The sequence below is a fragment of the Pteronotus mesoamericanus genome, unplaced genomic scaffold (genome assembly GCF_021234165.1).
Source record: "Pteronotus mesoamericanus isolate MK-2021 breed Mesoamerican mustached bat unplaced genomic scaffold, CSHL_Meso_final scaffold_174, whole genome shotgun sequence".
NCBI classification, from domain to species: Eukaryota; Metazoa; Chordata; class Mammalia; order Chiroptera; family Mormoopidae; genus Pteronotus; species Pteronotus mesoamericanus.
Genome location: NW_026555309.1, coordinates 19,815,023 through 19,836,724, shown reverse-complemented (window position 1 = coordinate 19,836,724; position 21,702 = coordinate 19,815,023). Strand labels below are relative to the sequence as shown.

Sequence of the window (21,702 nt, the reverse complement as noted above, 5' to 3'; positions counted from 1 at the left end):
TGGGATTCGTAGTACGGTCCGGGTAGGAGAAGGGGAAAGCCAGTCCTGGCTCCTTTCACGCCCGTTTCGGATACTGGGCCTGGATGGGATCACGCCAGCCCACTCAGGCCTGGCGTCCCTTAGGGGCGGGGGCGAACGAAGTAGGGCTAGCTACGGCGGGAAGAAGCCCGGGCCACCGTGCACGTGTGGGGTGGTTAGTGCCCAGGAACCCGGAAGCCGTGCGCACCGCCCACCGCGGCGTTGACGGGTTAACGCTTCTCCCGGGTGGAGGTGGGGGCGGGATATGTGAAAGGCGGGGCCGTCCCACCTGACTACTCTTTAAGAGTCGCCCGCGAGCAGATCCTCCCCTCCCCCACAGGCCCCACGCAGCGCGGGCCCCGCCCCCAGCTGCGGCGCGTGCGCAGAACCCCCGACCCGCCGCCCTAACCCCACCCCCATACCCGCAGCAGCCGCCGCGGTCGCCACCTCTCCCTTCCTCTGTGCTCGTTCCTCCTCCCGTTTTCTTTTCCCTCCTCCCTCTCACCCTCTTTTCTCCTCCTTGTCCGGCGCTGACGCTCACGTAGGGTCCTGGCGTCAGACGCGCTGGGGCGGGGCAAGTGCCGCGTGCGATATAAATAGAGGGTGCAGGAGGCGGTGCTTCCCCTTCTCCCCGGCGGTTAGTGCTGAGAGTGCGGAGTGTGTGCTCCGGGCTCGGAACACACATTTATTATTAAAAAAACCCAAAAAAAATCTAAAAAAATCTTTTAAAAAACCAAAAAAAAATTTACAAAAAATCCGCGTCTCCCCCGCCGGAGACTTTTATTTTTTTCTTCCTTTTTATAAAATAACCCGGTGAAGCAGCCGAGACCGACCCGCCCGCGGCCCCGCAGCAGCTCCAAGGAGGAACCAAGAGACCGAGGCCTTCTCGCTGCCCGGACCGACACCGCCACCCTCGCTCCCCAGCCGCAGCCGGCAGCCAGTGGGCAGCGGCAGCGGATCGACCTCGTTCTGCGGCTGTTGAGTAGTTTTCGATTCCGGTTGATTTTTGTCCCTCTGCGCTTGCCCCCGCTCCCCTCCCCCCGGCTCCGGCCCCCGGCCCCAGCACTAGCTCTCTTACGGAAAGGTCGCGGCCTGTGGCCCTGTGGGCAGCCGTGCCGAGATGAACCCCAGCGCCCCCAGCTACCCTATGGCCTCGCTTTACGTGGGGGACCTACACCCCGACGTGACCGAGGCAATGCTCTACGAGAAGTTCAGCCCGGCCGGGCCCATCCTCTCCATCCGGGTCTGCAGGGACATGATCACCCGCCGCTCCTTGGGCTACGCGTATGTGAACTTCCAGCAGCCGGCGGACGGTGAGAGTCGGACTCGGCGGGCGGGCAGGCGGGCGGGCGGGCGGGCGGGTGGCCATGAGGCTCAGGCAGTGGCAGGCGGGCGGGCTAGGCCGGCGGGCCCTGGGGGTGGCAGGAGGCATGTCACACTTACCCCGCTCCCGAGGGCTGGCAAGGAGAGGCTTGGGTGCCAAGACCCCATTCCCCATACCCGCGGGAACACGCGCAGTAGGCAGCCGCACGCCACTTGCACGCCTGGCCACTTCCTCCTTTGCAACCATTTTCTCGGCCTCAGCCGCTTTCAAACTTTAGGGTGATGACGCGCTGGGAGGGTTGGTGAGGTTGGGTTCTTCCACGGCACTTCCGCCAGTAGCCGCGGGATTCTGGGGCGTCGAGTGCCAGCCCCCCTTTTACGGTAATAGGTAGAGGTGCTTCTGCCACCCGGCTCTCTGGCCGGCACCCCAGCACCGGGAGGAAGTGCTATCGGTGCTCGAAAAATACCACGTGTTGAACCCTGGAACCTCACAGGCCCGAGGCCTGTTTGTACTATTGGCCCAGTCTCCTGGGAAAGCCACAGGGCCTTAGAATAAAGTTAATATGGTGATGTAGTGGAAGTCCTAAGTTTTCTGATTCCATTCATAATAATTTGTTAGGGATTGATGGCTCTAGAAATGTAAATTATCAATGAGCCGGGCTTTTGGGGTTTTCCCCCAGTTCAGGCAAGGTTGGAGGAGGACATGTGGAGGATGACCCCTTGAAGGCTATCGTTTTCTCAGGCAATTTGGACCATTTCAATCATTTTTTTAATCAGTGTAGTTTAGTGGTACTGGTAATTTGTTCCGAATATTTTTCCCGAAATAGTTCCTATGATTTTGAGGGGTTTTACTTAAAAAATTAGATATAAAACCTTACTTGTCAGCGCAGTGTGGACTGGATCATTATTACTTACATAGCATTGGAGTAGTTGAGGTATCTTTTTTTTCAAGTGATCCGGGATATCCATAAATCATGGGGAATGATTGAGTACTGAGTAACAGATTTCGAATTAGCTTGAATCTTATGGGGAAGTAGATTGCTAACCTTGTATTTTTACTTTCAAGTTGAACAGTTCACAAAAACAAAATTTGATAGATAAAATATATGACCTGATGCATGTGGCCAGGATTTTGTCTTTATATCTGAATCAATTGAATTGCAAGTCAGCTTTACTTGATTTTATGGCCCAGTTTTGTGTTTCTTTCCCCCAGGCTACTTAAATACAGGTCAAGTATTATAAAATATAAGGAATTTGTTTTTATTTTTGTAGAGAAGGCATTAAGGATGGAGTTTAAACCTTTATCACATTCACTTAGTAGAACTTAAGTTACTTAATGATCAGCTTTTCACTAGGTAAAGTTAATGTTGAGATTTACCAGGCAGACTGGTAAGTGACACCGAGCCAGAAGTTGTAAAACTGCACTGCAGGTTTCATGCCCTTTATGCTCTGTGAGCAGCAGCGCCAAGTGCCACTCCATAGCAATTCTTCCCAACTTTGGGCAAGATTGATCACTGAAGGAGAGGAAGTCATACGAGGGACTGTAACTTTGAATCAGGTAATCACAATCTAAAGAGTTGGTAGAAAAACTTGAACAAATCCTGGATACCAGAAAATTGGTAACTTTTGAAAAGTGGATTTTATTTTATTTTCTAAGCTTAACCATTTTAAAAAGAAACAACTTTTAATTTTTTGGGATTTGAAAGATTGAGCTTTGGGTTACCATGGTTATAGTATTATGTCTATAGCAGTAGAATAGTGCCACAACTGCTTAACAGAAGATAGCATTTGTTTTCCATCTTGCATTTATTTGGTTTCTAGTTATACAAATTACTGTCCTTACAAATAGTATTTTTCGGTGGTTTTCTTAGTGTTACATGGATGGACCTGTAGAATAGCTTCTGAAAGTGACTAGTTTTCAATTTAACAGGAAGAGATGACTCATTCAAAAGAGGCTCAAGCAAAGTCAGCTAAAAAAACTAGAGAGCTGAGTGGGTGTGGCCAATTGATAATGAGCTGACAGCGGATTGGCATTACCTTCTAGAAAATGATGCTTTAATTTATAAAAAGAAGTAGCCAGAAGATTTGTCCTGCCAATAACTTTACATTGTCATGAAATTTGTGAAACTTGGTGTAGATACCATAGAACTTAAAATGAACTGTTTTTCTCCCTGTAAGGGACTAGTTGTTTTCATTTAAGGATGGATTCTTTTATTTAGAGCGTCAACCTCTTAAATAAATGTTTATTTAATGGTATAGGTGCACATAATTCTTCATAAATCTTCAAATCGTAGTGTAGATTTTGAAGTTTTCTAGCACTATATTGAAATAGTTGGTTAAGTTATCAGTTACTAAGTACAAAAGTGATCTAAGATAAAATTGGTTTATAGATCAAGAAAACATTAATAATGAATTATGAATATCGTAGACCTAGTAGTTCAAAAATTCTGTGTTAACAGGATGTTAACCTCAGGTTAGTTTTTGAAGGCCAGGTTCAAATCTCAATTTCAATAGGTACAGCCTTTCCCTTTTTTTTTTTTTTTATTATATGGCAATAGGAAGTTGCGCCATGAATCCCTGAAATCACCCCAAAAGAATTATTTTTTAAGACAATGGACTGATTTTTGTGTAATACAGTGATAAGCTGCCAGTGAAAAGGCCAATTTTGGCAAGTAATAGGGAAGAAGTTAAAATACTTAAAAATTCATAAACTACTACTATTCTGTGGATAATCTTTAATTGCCTAATGTCTTTTGTATTGCTCATTAAGCAGATTTTATGTGGTTTTACAATGACTAGGGATAAAAGGGTGCTTTGTAAACATGCAAATTAAAGGAAGAAATTGTTTTAGAAATACATTGTTAGTGATATATCATCCATTAACGGTGGCAAATTAGGAGTTTCTGCTATTGTCTTCTCTATGTGTTACACAATTTAAATCTCAACTGGTGTGAGGTAAGGTCCAACCATCTTGAAATTTGAAAAAATAGACCATGGGCCCAACCACTTCTCCCACACACAATAATTTATAAGATTTCAAGTGGTCCATAAAAGTTTTGAAGTAATAAGTCACTATGAAAATTGTTTTTCCTACAGCGGAGCGTGCTTTGGACACCATGAATTTTGATGTTATAAAGGGCAAGCCAGTTCGCATCATGTGGTCTCAGCGTGATCCATCACTTCGCAAAAGTGGAGTGGGCAACATATTCATTAAAAATTTGGACAAATCCATTGATAATAAAGCACTGTATGATACATTTTCTGCTTTTGGAAACATCCTCTCATGTAAGGTAAGCAAAAATGTGACAGGTGAAGTATATTTACAGTGTTTTAACTACTGGTAGTCTATCCCTTAAAATAGCAACCACACTGTCTATTAATCTTTGTTTCCCAAATACCCAGGTGACTGACAAGTTACAGTTGACCTTAAACACACATTTGAACTGTGTGGGTCCACTTAAATGTAGATTATTTAAACATCTATACTGTTTTCTATCTGTGGTTGAGAAACTATGGGTGCAGAAGGCTGACTATGCATTGTTCTACACCGTTTTATATAGGGAACTTGAACATCCACAGATTTTTGTATCCGTGGGGGTCCCGGAACCAACCCCCCAAGGATACTGAGGGACACCTTAACTATTCGGGAAGTCAAAAGTTATACATGAATTTTCAACTGTGTTGGGATGTCAGCTCCCCTAAGCCACCCCTCATCCTCTGAGGGTTGGTTGGCCATATTTCTGAACATTGAGAAAATGCCAAATAATAAATAATGAAAAATTGGTATACATTTTTCCATAGGTGGTTTGTGATGAAAATGGTTCCAAGGGTTATGGATTTGTACATTTTGAGACACAGGAAGCAGCTGAAAGAGCTATTGAAAAAATGAATGGGATGCTTCTAAATGATCGCAAAGTGTAAGTATAAATATTAATCACACTTCATATCTCTTTAATAGTTCATATCAGTAAATTAATTTTACAAGTTAATGTGTCTGTGCTCTTAAAGAGATACAGTTAGGCCTTGGCCAGGTGGCTCGGTTCGGTCATCATCCCTTACACCAAAAAGTTGTAGATTCGGTTCCCAGTCGGTACATACAGGAAGCATCACACAGATGTCACCCTCTCTCACATTGATATTTCTTTCCCATCTCTCTCTTCCTCTGGCTCTAAGTAAAGTCAGTTTAGAAAAAAAGAAATATCCTTGGGCAAAGATTAAAAATGAGAGATACAGTTAGAATGAAAAGTAATAAACCACATCTTAGGGGAGATTTTATAGTTGTCTTTCCCTACATTCAGTGCAGCACACAAATAAACTGAATTGATAAAATGGTCAACATTCACACCAAAATGAAAAAGGAGAAAATAGATTTACTGGAATATAAAGCCTTTTCAAAATAAGTACATAGATGAATAACTAGGAATTCAGACAGAAATTTAATCAGAATTCCCAAAGTAGCAATTAGCTCATTTTATATTTGAGGGAAGCTGAGGCTAAACTAATCTGCCTATAATTAAAAGCTGGCATGACAGTTGGGCTAAGGTACAAACTGAGTGGTCTAAGTTCTGAGCCCAGGACGGCTGTTTACTTGGTTATACTGCTGCAATTTATTGGTGGACTTTAAAGTTTTGCGTGTTTTTCTTTAGCCTTTTGAAACACCTTCATTCCCTTAAAAAGCAGCATTAAACCAGAAGTCTTCATGATTAATTTTTTTGAAATAAACTTGTTCTTAAAGTGGCAACCTTAAAATAATGACATTGTTAAAACGTGTGTTAAGACTTTCTGCTACAGATTATAAGAATACAGATTTTATGAGCCCAAACCAATGACAGATCAAATGTTTCTTCCTCAGTGCCAGTGGTTCTGGCTAAATTCAGCTGTGAGGTCATACTGAAATGATCTGTGATTTCATGTTGCTGTCTAATGATGGCATACAAGTTAGATATGGCTGTAAGTCAACTGCATCACTCTAAAGGCTTGGTTCTCATAAACCAGTGCATCAAAGTGGTCATTTCAGTCTGCATGAAGAAGTCATGCACATGATGTTAGCTGTTTGAATTCTGTGTCAATTACACAGTGAAAGAAAGACTTTGTAATACTATGTGAGGTACCCAAGTCTAAGAAAACCAACAGCTCCTTAATAGGAACATTTACAAAGGCTAATTCATAAGAGTACATTTTTTTCTTCTTTTTTTAAGATTTATTTTTAGAGAGCAAGGGAGGGAGAGAAGCATTGATGAGTGAAAGATACATCCATCGGTTGCCTCTCGCACGCCCCTCACTGGGGACCTGGCCCACAACCTAGGCACGTGCCCTTAGTGGGAATCTTAACTGGTGACCTTTCGGTTTGCAGCCAGTACTCAACCCACTGAGCCACACCAGCCAGGGCTTAGAGTACATCTTTATATGAAAAATACTCAGCATCATTAGCATTTGCAGATGAAAACATAGTTTGCCTGTGTGGTGGTCTAGATTAAATAAAGACTTTATTGCTGTTTTGAATATAAAATGATATAACCATTTTGGAAAATAGTTTGACTATAAGATCATTTATATCCCATTTGAACCTCTGATTTCTGCAACTCTGTCATAAGAACAAACAGTCTCAAAGTTCAGCATTATTTAGAAAGGCAGAATGTTTTTGTAAATAATGTTGGCCACAGTAGAATATTATGCTTCCTTTGAGAACATTTATAACATGGAGAAGCACCACCATCTTATGGGTGGGTGGGGGGTGGTATAAGGAAATACAAACATAGATACCTCCTTTAATGTTCTTAAACACAAAACAAAGACATGAAATATGAATCATGATTTGAGCGGAGTTATAGGAGGTTTTTTTTTGTTTTGTTTTGTTTTGTTGTTTTGTTTTTTTTTGTTTTTTTACTTTTATGTATACTAAGTACTCAGTGACACATGCACTACTTTTATATTGAGGGAAACCTAAATTTTTAAACACTTTTTCTTGGAAATGTTGCAAAGAAAATTATGCTGGGTTATTGTGTGTTAAGAGTACAGAATTAAGTGAGATTTTTAAGTTAGGAGATTGCAAACAAAGTGCAGGAGCCACTTTGAAATGGAGTGAAAGCTTTTATGTCTTTTCATTGGCATCCCACTCATCCGCAGTAATAGGTGTGACGTCTTCAGCCCTGGTTAGCTGGACAGAAGGAGAGAAGTATGTATAAAAAGGAAAATGTTTTTTGCCTCAGCCAGGTTGTTCATGCTTAGAATGTTGTCTCCAAAGGGCACATACAGGAATCAACCAGTGAATGCATAAATAAGTGGAATGACAAATCAGTGTTTCTCTATCTCTCACACCCTCTCTCTCCCTCTCTTCCCAAAATAAAAATGAAAAAATTTTTTTGTTTTTTAGTTAAGAAATTTTTTAATATTTTATGCTTTCGTTTCTTCAGTTGAGGTTCTGTTTCTGTTTTATAGTGTGCTCTTTATTAGAGATTCTGAAATTATCAGTGACATTTACAAATTCAACCATCAGGCTTAACTAATCTGAACTTCATAAAATAGAACCTAATTTTATAGTCCTTACATATTTTATTAGATTTGTTGGACGATTTAAGTCTCGTAAAGAACGAGAAGCAGAACTTGGAGCTAGGGCAAAAGAGTTCACCAATGTTTACATCAAGAATTTTGGAGAAGACATGGATGATGAGCGCCTTAAGGATCTCTTTGGCAAGTTTGGTAATGTGTCTGAATTAAATTTTTACACTCAGTTCTGAGTAATTGCTCGATAATAGTTTTGACTGTATTAAAAATAAACGAAGTGAGACTTACATGGTACTTAAAATATTTGTAGTTATTTGGATTAAACTACTGATCGTCTATTATAGTACAAAGTAATAGATAAATAGAAATACAGCCAGTTTAAAGATTAATAGCATTGTATCAGAACGTGAGGTGTGACTAATTGTACCAGATTTAAATGCTTTGCTGTCTTAAACTGTGGTGGACTTACAGATCCCATCTCGTCAGAGGCATACGCGTGACACGGCCAGCTTAGGTTGGAGTGCAGTCTTTAATTATGGGACAGGAAAGCTAGCCGGCTTTAGGCTCTGTGGTCAGTCTCGCTAGCATCATGTCTGAGCAATTTAAACTGACTTTTAAAGACAAGGCCCAGATTTTCCAGGGATATCTTCCTGGGGTGGCCTTCTGAATCCATGATATCTTCACTCCTCTTCCCTTGCATTTCAAATTAATTCCATTAAACTTCAAATTAATGAAGTGTAACCAGCCTTCCAGGGGTGTCCAGCCCACGAGCCACGTGTGGTCCCAGATGGCTATGAATGTGGCACAACACAAAGTCGTGAATTTATTTTAAAACTTTTTTTTTTTTTTTTTTTTTTTTGCTCCTCAGTTTTCGTTAGTGTTTGTATATTTAATGTGTGCCCCAAGACAGCTCTTCTTCCAGTGTGGCCCAGAGACAGCAAAAGGTTGGACACCCCTGGAACTTAAATTTTACTTTGCTTGCCCTATGCCCTTTCCACTCCACCTTGTGTTGAACTTTGATGGCTTTTTTTTTTAAGCAGTTCAAATAATAATTAGGAAATCTAATAACTTTGTATTTCCAATTTAACATGCCACATTGAACCTCTCTACTCCTATAAGCAAAAAAAGTTATTTTGCACAAAGATGAATTGCGTAAGATGAGGAAAATGTGACATTGTGTCTGGCATCTTATTATTACAAATTTTCTTTAGTGACTGGCTTTTTTATATTTTACCTGTCTTTTTTTAATTGGAAGCTATGTCTAAAGTTGTTGGATATTGTTAACCACTTAGTATCCCAAATGAATAATGCTGTCAGTTGACCACCAATATGCAAATTTGTCAGTTACATTCCTTGTCATTTTGCATAGCAGAAATAGGAATTGCAGCCTTAGGACTGAGGCACATCAAATGTAACAACCTACCTGTGCTAGTAGATCTTGTAAATTCTCTGTAATCAGATGTGATTTTTAGCCTTTTTGCCCAACCTACCTGAGATAATACCCACCTCAGTTAAGTGTCTTTCACTTGAGGGGGTGAGGTGGGGGCGTGCGAATTCAGAAACATGCACCTCCTCCAGGTGATTCTGTCTTCCCGAACATCACACTCTGTGTTCCCTTCATTACCTGTTGAAGTCAAGTGGGCCAGGGCATGAGGAATTCTTACTTGTTAATTCTGACATGAAGAAAACCAAATTGTTGGGTTAAAAAAAAAAAGCACATCTGTTTTGTACTACTGCTAAGAATAAAACTTCCATTTTTTACAGTTGTCTAAAACATATCTCCATAAATGGAAGTAGAAAGTTTCAGGGAATAGAGTATTTACTTAGTTTCTTAGTAGAAATAAAGGGTCTTTGAAGAGAATACTTACTGCCCCTGCATGGGTTTATTTTTGAGAGTTGAAATTGGACATGTGTACTAAATGTTGTGTGGCATATTTTTGAGTCATTAAAAAAGTTTCTTTTTAGGACCTGCCTTGAGTGTGAAAGTAATGACCGATGAAAATGGAAAATCCAAAGGTTTTGGATTTGTAAGCTTCGAAAGGCACGAAGATGCACAGAAAGTAAGACTAATATACTAATTAAAGGCATTTTGGGTTTTCTATATTTTCTGGGAAAGGGGAGTATAAAACTGGATTGTTGTTATGTTGAAATGTACATGCATACCAATTGCTATTTTAACATGTTTATCTTTACATATATTGTGCATTTTATGTATTTTGAGGGTATAATTGGAAACCTATATTTTTCCAAAATTTGAAGGTTTAACGTAGTCTTCGTCATTTTATCTTTAGCCGTCATAACCTAACAGATTTTCTTCATTGTTAAGAAATAAACTTCCATATTTCAAGTTAATAATTAAAATTTTTGTGGTTTCTATAAGGCTGTGGATGAGATGAATGGAAAGGAGCTTAATGGAAAACAAATATACGTTGGCCGAGCTCAGAAAAAAGTGGAACGGCAGACGGAACTTAAACGCAAATTTGAACAGATGAAGCAAGATAGGATCACCAGATACCAGGTTCATTTTTAATTGAACAAGCAAAATAAGACAGGGATGAGGAAACCTATTTTACGTTCATTTCATTTACCGCCAGGTAACTGGGGGGTTTGAGAGGGGAAAAGGAGAAGAAACGTGGGATAAAACACTAGGAAGTGTGCATAACTACCACCGTGTTTTCTTTCTTTCTGTACAATAGTTGTTGTTGTTGTTGTTTTTAGGGTGTTAACCTATATGTGAAAAATCTCGATGATGGCATTGATGATGAACGTCTCCGGAAAGAGTTTTCCCCGTTTGGTACAATCACTAGTGCAAAGGTAAGCATGTGATGGGGTTGGTTTGTCTGTTGGTTTGTCTATTTGAGGATTTTGGAAAAATCCATGGACGTATGTATTTAAACTTCACGTTAGTATTAGTTTTTTTCTTATTTTGTAAACAAATAGTCACATAGGGGGACCCCCCCCACCCCCTGCAAAAAAAAAATCTTATTTTTCTGGAAATCAAATTTTTGCTTCATTACTTCAAAAACATTGAAATTTGATGTGGATGTGTAGCCTAATGGTTTATTTTTGCAGATGGAGAATTCTGAATTCTTACTGAGGAAGGCTGTAGTAGAATACCATAACTGATTGACCCTCAGTGATATGTACTGTTCTACACTCTGTTAAAGTAGTGTTTTTACTAGTTAAAGTAGGCAGTTTATTAGTGAACTAAACTTGTTAACTATCGGGCTAATCTGTATTCACTTACTCATTCCGGGGAGTCAAACTTTCAAGCCCTGTAGCTGTAAAGAGAGATCTTTTTTTTTTTTCCTTGAAATCAGAAAGTGAGAAATACAACAGGAGGATTCTATTCTAAATTGTGGAATTTTGGTTCAAGTACCTCTGTCCTAGGTGGTTTTTATGGTGTTCAAGGTCCAGGGATCCCTCCATATGTAGTTTTGTGCATGTGTATTTGAGGGTGGGGGGGGTGGGTAGGAGAAGTGTCTTCATCTTCACTTGTATTCTCAGAAGAGTATAGGAAAAACTAAAACTGTGCTCTGGAATGACCTGTGGCTTGTCTTTCTACTCAGCTGCTTCTCCTGGCAACCTCCTTGACCAAGAGCTTCTGTGAAAGGCAATGTTAGGGGCCCACTGGATAAATAAAAATAAAAAAGCAAGTGACATGTTTGCCTTGTGTTTCAGCCTGTGCTTTTGTGAGAATACCTGAAGTGTGATAGAATTCATTCCCAAGCGTCTTTATCCTCAATGTTCCCTGAAAGTTGTTTAAACTGAATGTTGTGCATCAGTTTATTTTTAGTGTGTGATGCATACATTTTTTACAAAGGAGAATCTTGATTGAATCTTTTTAAAAAGTCCTTTGTGGATTACAATAAAAGGGAGTGAAAGATTTGACAAGGATTTATTTTAGAGCAGGACCTCATTATGTTGATGATTTAATAATGTTTGCTAAAACACATTTATCAAGGCAGAAGGATAAAAAGTGAAAGGGTGACCCCTGTCCCTCATTCTCAGCATCCAAAAGGGAGTTTGAGTGGCATTCCCAGATAATTTTTCATGCTTGTCCAAAGTTTATATGTATAGTTTTTAGAAAACAGGATCATACCATACATGTTCTGCAGTTAATCTTTGCACACATGACAGTATTTCTAAAGTTCTCGAATTGAAATTGTTAGTTTGTAAGTAAATAAATTTCTACTAGTCTTGTCAATTTAGTTGAAAATGGTGACATGTTTTTCATGTGTTTACTATTTTTGCCTGTCTTTGCATATTGTTATATTGCATTGGTTGTCTTTTATTAAGTTAGGGACAGTTTTATGTCCGCCCTTTGTTTTGTATTGCAAATACTTTCTTCCAGTCTCTCACTTAGGACTTGAGGATCATGTGTCACTTTAGAGTTTCCCTGTATTTCTGCGTTTTATATTCAGATTGAGGTTCTGTCTGGCAGTTTCATTTTGGAATGTGATGGAATAAGAGATCTAACTTAATTTTCAGTTATCCCAACATACCATGTACTAAATAGTTTGAAGTTCTACTCTTCCTATTTTTAAAATATTATCTTAAACATTCTAAATTCCCATAGTTGCATGGGTATGGTTCCTGACTCTTTTTTAAAATTTAGATTAATTGAGCCCTGGCTGGTGCGGCTCAGCGGATTGAGTGCTGGCCTGTGAACCAAAAGGCCACTGGTTCGATTTCCTGTCAGGACACATGCCTGGGTTGTGGGCCAGGTCCCCAGTTGGGAGTGTGTGAGAGGCAATTGATCAGTGTTTCTCTTGTACATAGATGTTTCTCTCCCTCTCTTTCTCCCTTTTTCTTTCTAAAATAAATAAATACAATCTTTTCTAAAAATTTAGATATAATTGACTTATAAATGTTAGTTTTAGGTTTACAACACAGTGACTCAGTATTTGTATATATTGTGATCACCACAATTCAACCACCATACATAGTTACAAAAAATATTTTTTGTGATGAAAAGACTTTAAGATCTCTTATAGTAACCTTCAAATATTATTACTAGCTATAGTCCCTATGCTCTGTGTTTCCATGAGTCATTTTGTAGCTAGGAATTTGTACTCTGAACCCCCTTACCCAGTTTTCCCAGCGCCACCGCCACCCCCTCGCCTGGCACCCACCAGTCTGTCTTCTGTATCCATGAACTTGAGGGTGTTTTTTTTTTCCCCCACCTGTGAGATTATTGGAGCCTTTTATTGCCTTTTTGCTTAATCCTATGCCACCAGCATACTATTTAGCTGGGTAACACACTTAACTGTATTACAGGGCTAGTGAGAGATTCTTTGCATCTCCTCATTGCTTGTTTAAAAAATCTTGTAGCCAATGGAAGCTTCCTCCTGAATATTGTTTATACCCCACTGTTTATGGCCCTTCTGGTCTTGAGTGAGAAATTTTTATCTTAAAGTAGGAGTATTATAAGATTCAATTGCTCTCTCTCCTCCCACCCCCTTCTCTCTAAAACATAGTAAAGCATCTTGTTAGCTTGAATTGCTAGAAGAGTCTAATTTTAATTGTGGATATTTCCAGTGGTGCTAAGGGTCAAATTTAGTAGGCCTTGAATGTATTTAGATATTTAGACCTTATTGAAAATCTTAATATCTAACGGAATATCCTAAAAAGTTGCTGCTGTACCTCTGCCCCTTCACTTCCTCCTAGAATAATGGATATGTGTAGTTCGCTGTTAATATTTGACTATTAAGGGAAAATTCTCGAAAAGATGAAAGTATTAACAGGGTTTAGTTGAGTCAGTGGCTGTAATTGTTCTGCTCTCCTTTTTGTGCTTCATTCTACCATTGCATTAACCTAGTTTAATTTTTTTTCCCCCCAATAGGTTATGATGGAGGGTGGTCGCAGCAAAGGGTTTGGTTTTGTATGTTTCTCCTCCCCAGAAGAAGCCACTAAAGCAGTTACAGAAATGAATGGTAGAATTGTGGCTACCAAGCCATTGTATGTAGCTTTAGCTCAGCGCAAAGAAGAACGCCAGGCTCACCTCACTAACCAGTATATGCAGAGAATGGCAAGTGTGAGAGCTGTGCCCAACCCCGTAATCAACCCCTACCAGCCAGCACCTCCTTCAGGTTACTTCATGGCAGCTATCCCACAGGTAGGTTTTTACATTTGGTCCTATTTTGTTTTGTGCCAAAAATGAGAATATATGCGAATGATTGAAAATTTTAAAATGCTAAGAGCATGAGAACCTGCCCAATGTTTTGAAAGTATATATAGCTAGTTACATTATTTGCTCTTAACTTTCACTGATACATTTGCTTGCTCTCTGCAGACTCAAAACCGTGCTGCATACTATCCTCCTAGCCAAATTGCTCAACTAAGACCAAGTCCTCGCTGGACTGCTCAGGGTGCCAGACCTCATCGTAAGCCTTTCATTTTTTGTTTTCAGGGGATGAATTATTGGGAATAAAAATATACATGAGAACAATAGCTATGACAGTTCAATGGTGTTTGGATGTGTTTTTCATAATTCATGGTTAGCAGTATATATTTTGGGAATTCTAGCCTTCTAAAAAAAGATTTGTGAAATGCTTCCTCATTTCTATATTTATTGAGACAGTGATTTCTGTGCTGGTTTGAGTTTTCTTTATAAGTTTGGAAATGGATTGACTGGGTTTTTTTTGTTTTTTGGTTTTTTTAAATTTCTTGAGGGGGTTTTTTGGGGGGGGGTTCCTTTTTACTTTTTATTTTTGTTAGGATCAAGCTCTTAATTTCATGTTTGGTTGGGCAGTAGTTTTAAAAGATACTGTGCTGTGGATGAGGATCAGAGTCCTGGCATTTTTGGCTTGGCTTGTGTGTAGAACAGTGCTGTACAGCAGGAGCACTTGGAATGAGGTTCATGTATCATGTTCATTTATTAGTAAGTACTTACATAAATGAATGTTTATTTACTGCTGAAGTGATAAGGCTGGGGAAACTGCAGGTGTGAGGCTTAAACTTTTAAAAATCATATTTGTATTTGGTCACTTTTAGACTTTTCCACAAACCTCAGCTCTAAAATAGCATGAACATTTCACTGAGCTTTGCCAAGTTAATGTGTGCTCATATGTTTAAACGCAGCATTCCAAAATATGCCCGGTGCTATCCGCCCAGCCGCTCCTAGACCACCGTTTAGTACTATGAGACCAACTTCTTCACAGGTTCCACGAGTCATGTCCACACAGCGTGTTGGTGAGTCTTAATCCTGCCTGTAAAAATTGATCACCAATTTGAAGTTGTGGTGTAAATGTACAAAAATATGTGGGGTGTTTTTTTGTTTTTGGTTTTTTTTAGCTAACACATCAACACAGACGATGGGTCCACGCCCTGCAGCTGCTGCTGCTGCAGCTACTCCTGCTGTCCGCACCGTTCCACAGTATAAATACGCTGCGGGAGTTCGCAATCCTCAGCAGCATCTTAATGCACAGCCGCAAGTTACCATGCAGCAGGTACAGGCATCGATTTCTTAATAAACATGGCAGAACTTTGGTTACAGTCAAAGGAATTGATGACAGCTCTGTGTAGAGGAGAACTTAAGCTACCTAGAACATCTTGTTGATTGTCCCATTAATTGGTAGCATATAAAAATGTGATAGTGTGTAACAATGTCTCATTTGTCTTACACTATAGGAATTAGGCAAGCATTCAGCATTACCCATTCTGAATGTACTTGTGTGGTTTGAGAGCTTTGTTTGGCACAGATCTCAGGAAGAAAGGGTAAAATCAAGTTTAGTTTGTGAGATGCGGCTTGTCCTTTTTTTGACCCTGGGACCCAAACTGTCATTGATCATAGCAGAAAACTGGTTCCCAAAAATACACCAGGTTGTTGTTTTTTTTTAAAGTGAAATATCCTATGTGGTTATTATAATACTTGAGCAAATAAGTGTTATAGCTTTTTTAGGCTATATTTCTGATTCACTCAGCTTCTCTTTGTTTAGATTGCAGTCTTTATCACTTCAGTGATTTTCCAGTGATGGCTGTCATTAGCACTTGCCGTTAGTTCTTTCTGTATTGTAAACTTAGGAATTTTCCTATTTTATATCTAGCCTGCTGTTCATGTACAAGGTCAGGAGCCTTTGACTGCTTCCATGTTGGCATCTGCCCCTCCTCAAGAGCAAAAGCAAATGTTGGGTAGGTACCTTTGGCCCACACCTCATCAGTTTGAGACTAGAAAATAGAAAGCTACATAGACCTCCTTTGCACCTAATAATGACAGCTAGGGTTGCAAGACCGATCTGAGTTGGCATACATGATTATGATGGCACAGGTTGTCTGCCTAACTAATTTAAAGCCCAGGACGCTATCAATATGTTTCTTATGGATGCGGTAATAGGGCATTGCACCCCACTTGCTGTGCATCCCCACCACATTTTTGGAAGAGGGAATTTGAGGCAAATGAGGACAGAACTTTGACTTTGCCTGAGCACAGATTCAACAATTTAGCTTAATCTCTCTCTCTCCCTTTCTTTTGCAAACTGATGCTGCCAAGAATTAATTGTCTTGGGGTGGATCTTAATTTGTTTTATTAACAGCTTTTCCATAAAAGATATATTGAAATGGCCAATCATATACAAAAGGTTCCTTAATCCGTTTTAACATGGTAGATGCCTTTAAGTTGTTTGTTTGTTTGTTTGTTTGTTTGAATTGAAGGAGTTTTTTTAATGTTTTTGTCCTTAGGTGAACGGCTGTTTCCTCTCATTCAAGCCATGCACCCTACTCTTGCTGGTAAAATCACTGGCATGTTGTTGGAGATTGATAATTCAGAACTACTTCATATGCTTGAGTCTCCAGAGTCTCTTCGTTCTAAAGTAATCTAAATTTATCGTTTATCTAATAGTCTCTTAGACTACATATATTTCAGGGCCTTTGTATGAACTTTCATAGAACATTTTAAAGTGTTAGACACACAGTGGGGCAAAGGTAGGTTTATAGTTGTGAATACATGAAACAGTTTATTCTTGTATTATTATTTATTACTGTATTATCCTCCATAAGCACAACTGTAAACCTGCTTTTGCCCTACCCTATACAAGCTATGCATAGTTCTGAGAGCTTTGTAAGTTCTAATTAATAACATTATTCCCATTTTATAAATGGGGAAACAAGCATAGAGAGGTTGAATAAAATTAGCCCGAGCTCACAAAGGTAGGAAGTGGCAGAACTTGATTTCACATCCAGTTTAATTCTAGTATCCATGATCTGTTAACTGCTACTTCTTTACTGGAAAAAGATAGTGATATTTGCTAATATTTTTCAACTTTGGAGGATTTTGGGTGGGAGAGAGTAAGAAGTATGAGAGGGTTCATAATTATATAGAACAGTGGTGGAATGGAACCCAACAAATAGGAACACACACAGTTGGAATGTTTTTTGGATTAAAAATTCTTTCTATTTTCACTTTTGATGGATGATTGAGTATAGTTAGGTTGAGATTCTTATAGTTACTCCTTTTCAGAGCCAGTTTTTTCTTTTTTTTAGGTTGATGAAGCTGTAGCTGTACTACAAGCCCACCAAGCTAAAGAGGCTGCCCAGAAAGCAGTTAACAGTGCCACTGGTGTTCCAACTGTTTAAAGTGAGCTTTCCCTTGTGTTTATTATTTTAAGTTAGTTTCCTTAACCTTTTATAACAGTTCGAGCATATTAGCAAAATTTTATTTTACTATTAAATTCAAATGTATTGCTAATTTTTCAAAGTAGAAATACAAAGGAATTAACTTTTACCTGATAATCCTGGTATTGACTTGAATTTCTAAAATTAAAGCATGATTAAACATTTTGTATAGTAAGTTTTATTAAATGGCCTCTAACAGGTTGGCCCTTTGTGTACTTACTCTCGGGGCTTTCCAAACTTGTACCTTTTCTTGGGTGGCAGTATGACAGTTGCTCTTGAGCCTCTACCATTGCCCTTCATTACTCCCAAGAAACAGGGTAACGTAGCTGTATATTGGCAAAACATTTCTGTCAAGAACCAGATAGGAAGTATTTGGGGCTTTGTAGGCCTTGTTGTCTTTGTTGGCAGTAACGCTCACTGTTACAGTGTGAAAACGGCCATAGACTGTATATAAACAAGTGAGTGTGGTTTAGTTCTACAACTTCACAGAAACATACTGCAGAGTGAATTTGGCCCACTGCTTTAATTTACTGCTGACAAGTGCTAGTATTGGTCTTATCTAATTTATTGTGTTGGTTTTGCTTTTATTGAAGTATTTTTGATATGTAACAGGCAAATTCAAGGTGTACTGTGTTAATTTTGATATATTTCTATATTGTGATCTGATTACCATTGTAGGAAAGCTTAGCGCCCCTATCACTGAGGTAATGATTCTTTCTTTTTAGTGGTTGGAATAATTAAGATCTGGTCTCATAGCAAGCCTGATGATTGTAATTTTTTTTCCCACGTTTACAGATTGATCAGGGACCATGAAAAGAAACTCGTGCTTCACCGAAGAAAAATATCTAAACATCGAAAAACTTAAATATTATGAAAAAAAACATTGCAAAATAGAAAATAAATAAAAAAAAGGAAAGGAAACTTTGGACCTTATGTACCGAGCAAATGCCAGGTCTAGCAAACATAATGCTAGTCCTAGATTACTTATTGACTTAAAAACAACAACAAAAAAAAAAAAAAATAGTAAAATATAAAAACAAATTAATGTTTTATAGACCCTGGAAAAAGAATTTTCAGCAAAGTACAAAAATTTAAAGCATTCCTTTCTTTAATTTTGTAATTCTTTACTGTGGAATAGCTCAGAATGTCACTTCTGTTTTAAATAACAGAATTGATAACTGAGCAAGGAGTCGTAATTTGGATTATAAAATTCTTGCTTTAATAAAAATTACTTAAACCGTGCACAGTGATGTTAATGCTATTGTATTTCTTGGCTTGTGTAAATAGTTGATAAGATGGAATTAGCATAAGAACCTCATTTATGACAAAGGTACTAATTAAGTATCAAGAGTGTCTTGGTTTTATGGAAAAGATGAGGTGCAAGACAATTCCTTTATTTTATGCATTTAAGAGTTCCTTGTGACTTCCCAAAGAAGGTGTATCTGTATTTGTTAAACGACCTTAACATTTTTTTTGAGATGATGCCAGTTTATGACTTTTATTATTAAGGTTAATAGGCTGGGAGATCATTAGCTTAAGCCCTTGTTTATACGGTAGAAGACAGTAACAACAGCTACTCTATACAGGGGAGGGTGTTTCTGATACAGTTTTATATTGTTTAAATGTCAAAAAAGCGTTCATTTTAAGCTTCCCACCCCCCCTACCCCCAAGACACTTTTTCCTCGTTGCTTTTAGAGGACGGGAGAAAGAGAAACATTGATTGGTTGCCGTCCCTACCTACCCTGACCAACCAGGAATCAACCCTGCAACCCTTTGGTAACTGGATGACGCTCCAACCAACTGAGCCACACCAGCCAGGGCTATTTTAAACCTTGTGTTTTGAAAGGTCTTAGGTAGTTGGTGATTATGACTTCATCTCAGTATAATACCTTACCCAAGGTATTATAATGGTGAAAAATTTATCTTCACCCAAGGACATGCTTCTTGGAGGGAGAGAGAGAAGGAAACATGGATGTGAAAGAAACAGCAATCAGTTGGTTGCCTCTTGTTGGCACCCTGACCAGGGAACAAACCCGCAACCTAAGCATATGTCCTGACTGGGAATTGAACCTGTGATCTTTCAGTTTACTAGATGACGTTCCAACCATGTGAGCCACACCAGCTCTGTTGCCTTTGGGAGCAAGTAAATCCAAATAAAACCATTCCTGTGACAGTGTCAGTCTGCACGATTAAATCGTAATGCTCTTTACCTGGAATGCTTTTTCACTTTGGCATCCTGTTTTGAAACTCAAAAACCTCCACCTCTACCCCATGGTTTAAATCAGTGTACCCCATAGGCATTTGAATGACTTGTGTTTCATCTAATCATAGACTTACCCTTTAGGGGGCTTGACAAGTTCGTTAAGATGAAAATAATTTTCTCAGTCACCATGGAAGTTTTTTCCTCAATGTTTTAGGAAGGTAGAGAAGTACATACCCTATTTTCCAAAATTTGAATACAAAATGATACAAGCTTTGAGGTTTTGAAGGAGCAAACTTTAGTTTGAGCTACTTTAGAAGTTGTAGCTGTAAACGTCCCACAGCTTAAAACTATTCTAAATTAGAGTTGCAGATAAATGTATGTAGACAGTAGCTTGCTTTATATGATTTTGTGGTACGAAGATAAATTGTCTCCCTCTGTTCTGCAAATACCTTTATCTTCCTGGATGATGCAAACTTCTGACCATTGAGAGGAGCCAACAAAACCAGTTTGTGATATGCTGACAGGTTTCAGTTGAGAAAATATACACTCCCATCCTCGTTGGTTGTGTATTTGTAAATTCACCTCACAAATTTGCCCTGGCTGGTGTGGCCCAGTGGATTGAGCACCAAGCCTGTGAATTGAAAGGTTGCTAGTTCAATTTCTAGTCAGCACATGCCTGGGTTGTGGGCCAGATCCCCAGTTGGGGGCATGTAAGGCACCCGATCGATGGATCTCTCACGTGTTTTCCTCTCCCTTCCCCTATCTCTAAAAGTAAACAAGTCTTAAAAAAAAGATTCACATCACAAATTTAAGATTGCTTTCATTGGAAGTTCTAAGACTAAATTGATAGGTGACATTGTTCTGTTGTTACTAGGTATATACCGGCTTAATTGAAACTGCTTTTTTAGCCTAGAACCTTTTTTCTCCATTTCAGCATTTATACTGGCATTTGCATGGCTGATATCAGCTAAAGGAATGTATCTTGTGTACAGTTTGCTGTCTTTTGATTATACAAGTCAGGTGTCACTTACCAGGTTTACATTCTGAGAAATACATTATTAGGCAATTTCTTGTGTGAATGTAGTAGAGTGCACTTAGCACAAACCTAGATGGTACTTGTATAGGACTGGCAGCTCAGTAGGTTTGTTTACACCAGCATCACAAACATGAGTAATGCATTGTGCTATGATTTCAGGATGGCTGTGACCTCACTATGCAGTAGGAATTTTTCAGCTCCATTATAATCTTAGGAGACAACCATCATATATGTGGTCTGTTACTGATGGAAATGTCACTTGATACATGACTGTATTTTCCCTGCCATAAAACTACAGTCCTACGCATAGCTAAACAGTGGGGTATGTTGGGGATATGTACTGAGAAATGTGTCATGAAGCAATTTGTGTGAACATCATAGTGTGTATTTACACAAACGTAGATAGTATAGCCCATTATGTGCATGGGCTACATGGTATAGTCTGTTGCTCCAACGCTACAGCCTGCACAGGATTTTCCTATATTGAATAGACTTGTAATACAATATTTGTGTATCTAAACAGGGAAAAAATACAGTAAAAATACGGCATAAAAGAGCAAATGGAACACCTGTACACCCTAAATGGAGCTTGCAGGACTGGAAGTTGCTCTAAATAAGCCAGTGAGTCTTAGTGGGAACGCCTGGGACATTACTATAGACTAAACACTGAAAAGTTACTTAGGTTACACTAAATTTATAAACTTTTTCTTAAACAATTAACCTTAGCTTACTGGAACTTCTTAACTTTGTCTAAATTTTTTTCACTTTTTGAATCTTGTAATAACTTAGTGTTATTTAAAACTCATTGTACAGCTGTACAAAAACATTTTCTTTAAATCCTTATTCTATACACTTTTTCCTATTCAGTTTTTTTTAATGTTTTACCTTTGTTAAACATTAAGACACAAACATAAAATTAGCCCAGGCATGTAAGGATCATCAGTAGCACTGTATTCAACCTCCACATCACATCCCACTGAAAGGGCTTCAGGGGCAATAACACATT

General features: G+C 39.0%; 1 protein-coding gene across 1 annotated transcript; it reads left to right on the top strand.

Moving 5' to 3' along the window:
- Window positions 1-638: 638 nt before the first annotated feature.
- Window positions 639-18,699, top strand: PABPC1 (poly(A) binding protein cytoplasmic 1). The gene is made up of 15 exons (XM_054590321.1): window positions 639-1,331; window positions 4,438-4,631; window positions 5,143-5,258; window positions 7,901-8,040; window positions 9,811-9,905; window positions 10,226-10,363; window positions 10,564-10,659; window positions 13,691-13,963; window positions 14,141-14,231; window positions 14,929-15,039; window positions 15,142-15,296; window positions 15,894-15,978; window positions 16,525-16,655; window positions 17,326-17,419; window positions 18,253-18,699. The coding sequence occupies exons 1-14, from the start codon at window positions 1,139-1,141 to the stop codon at window positions 17,416-17,418; spliced, it is 1,911 nt and encodes a 636-aa protein (XP_054446296.1). The 5' UTR covers window positions 639-1,138; the 3' UTR covers window position 17,419; window positions 18,253-18,699.
- Window positions 18,700-21,702: the final 3,003 nt, after the last annotated feature.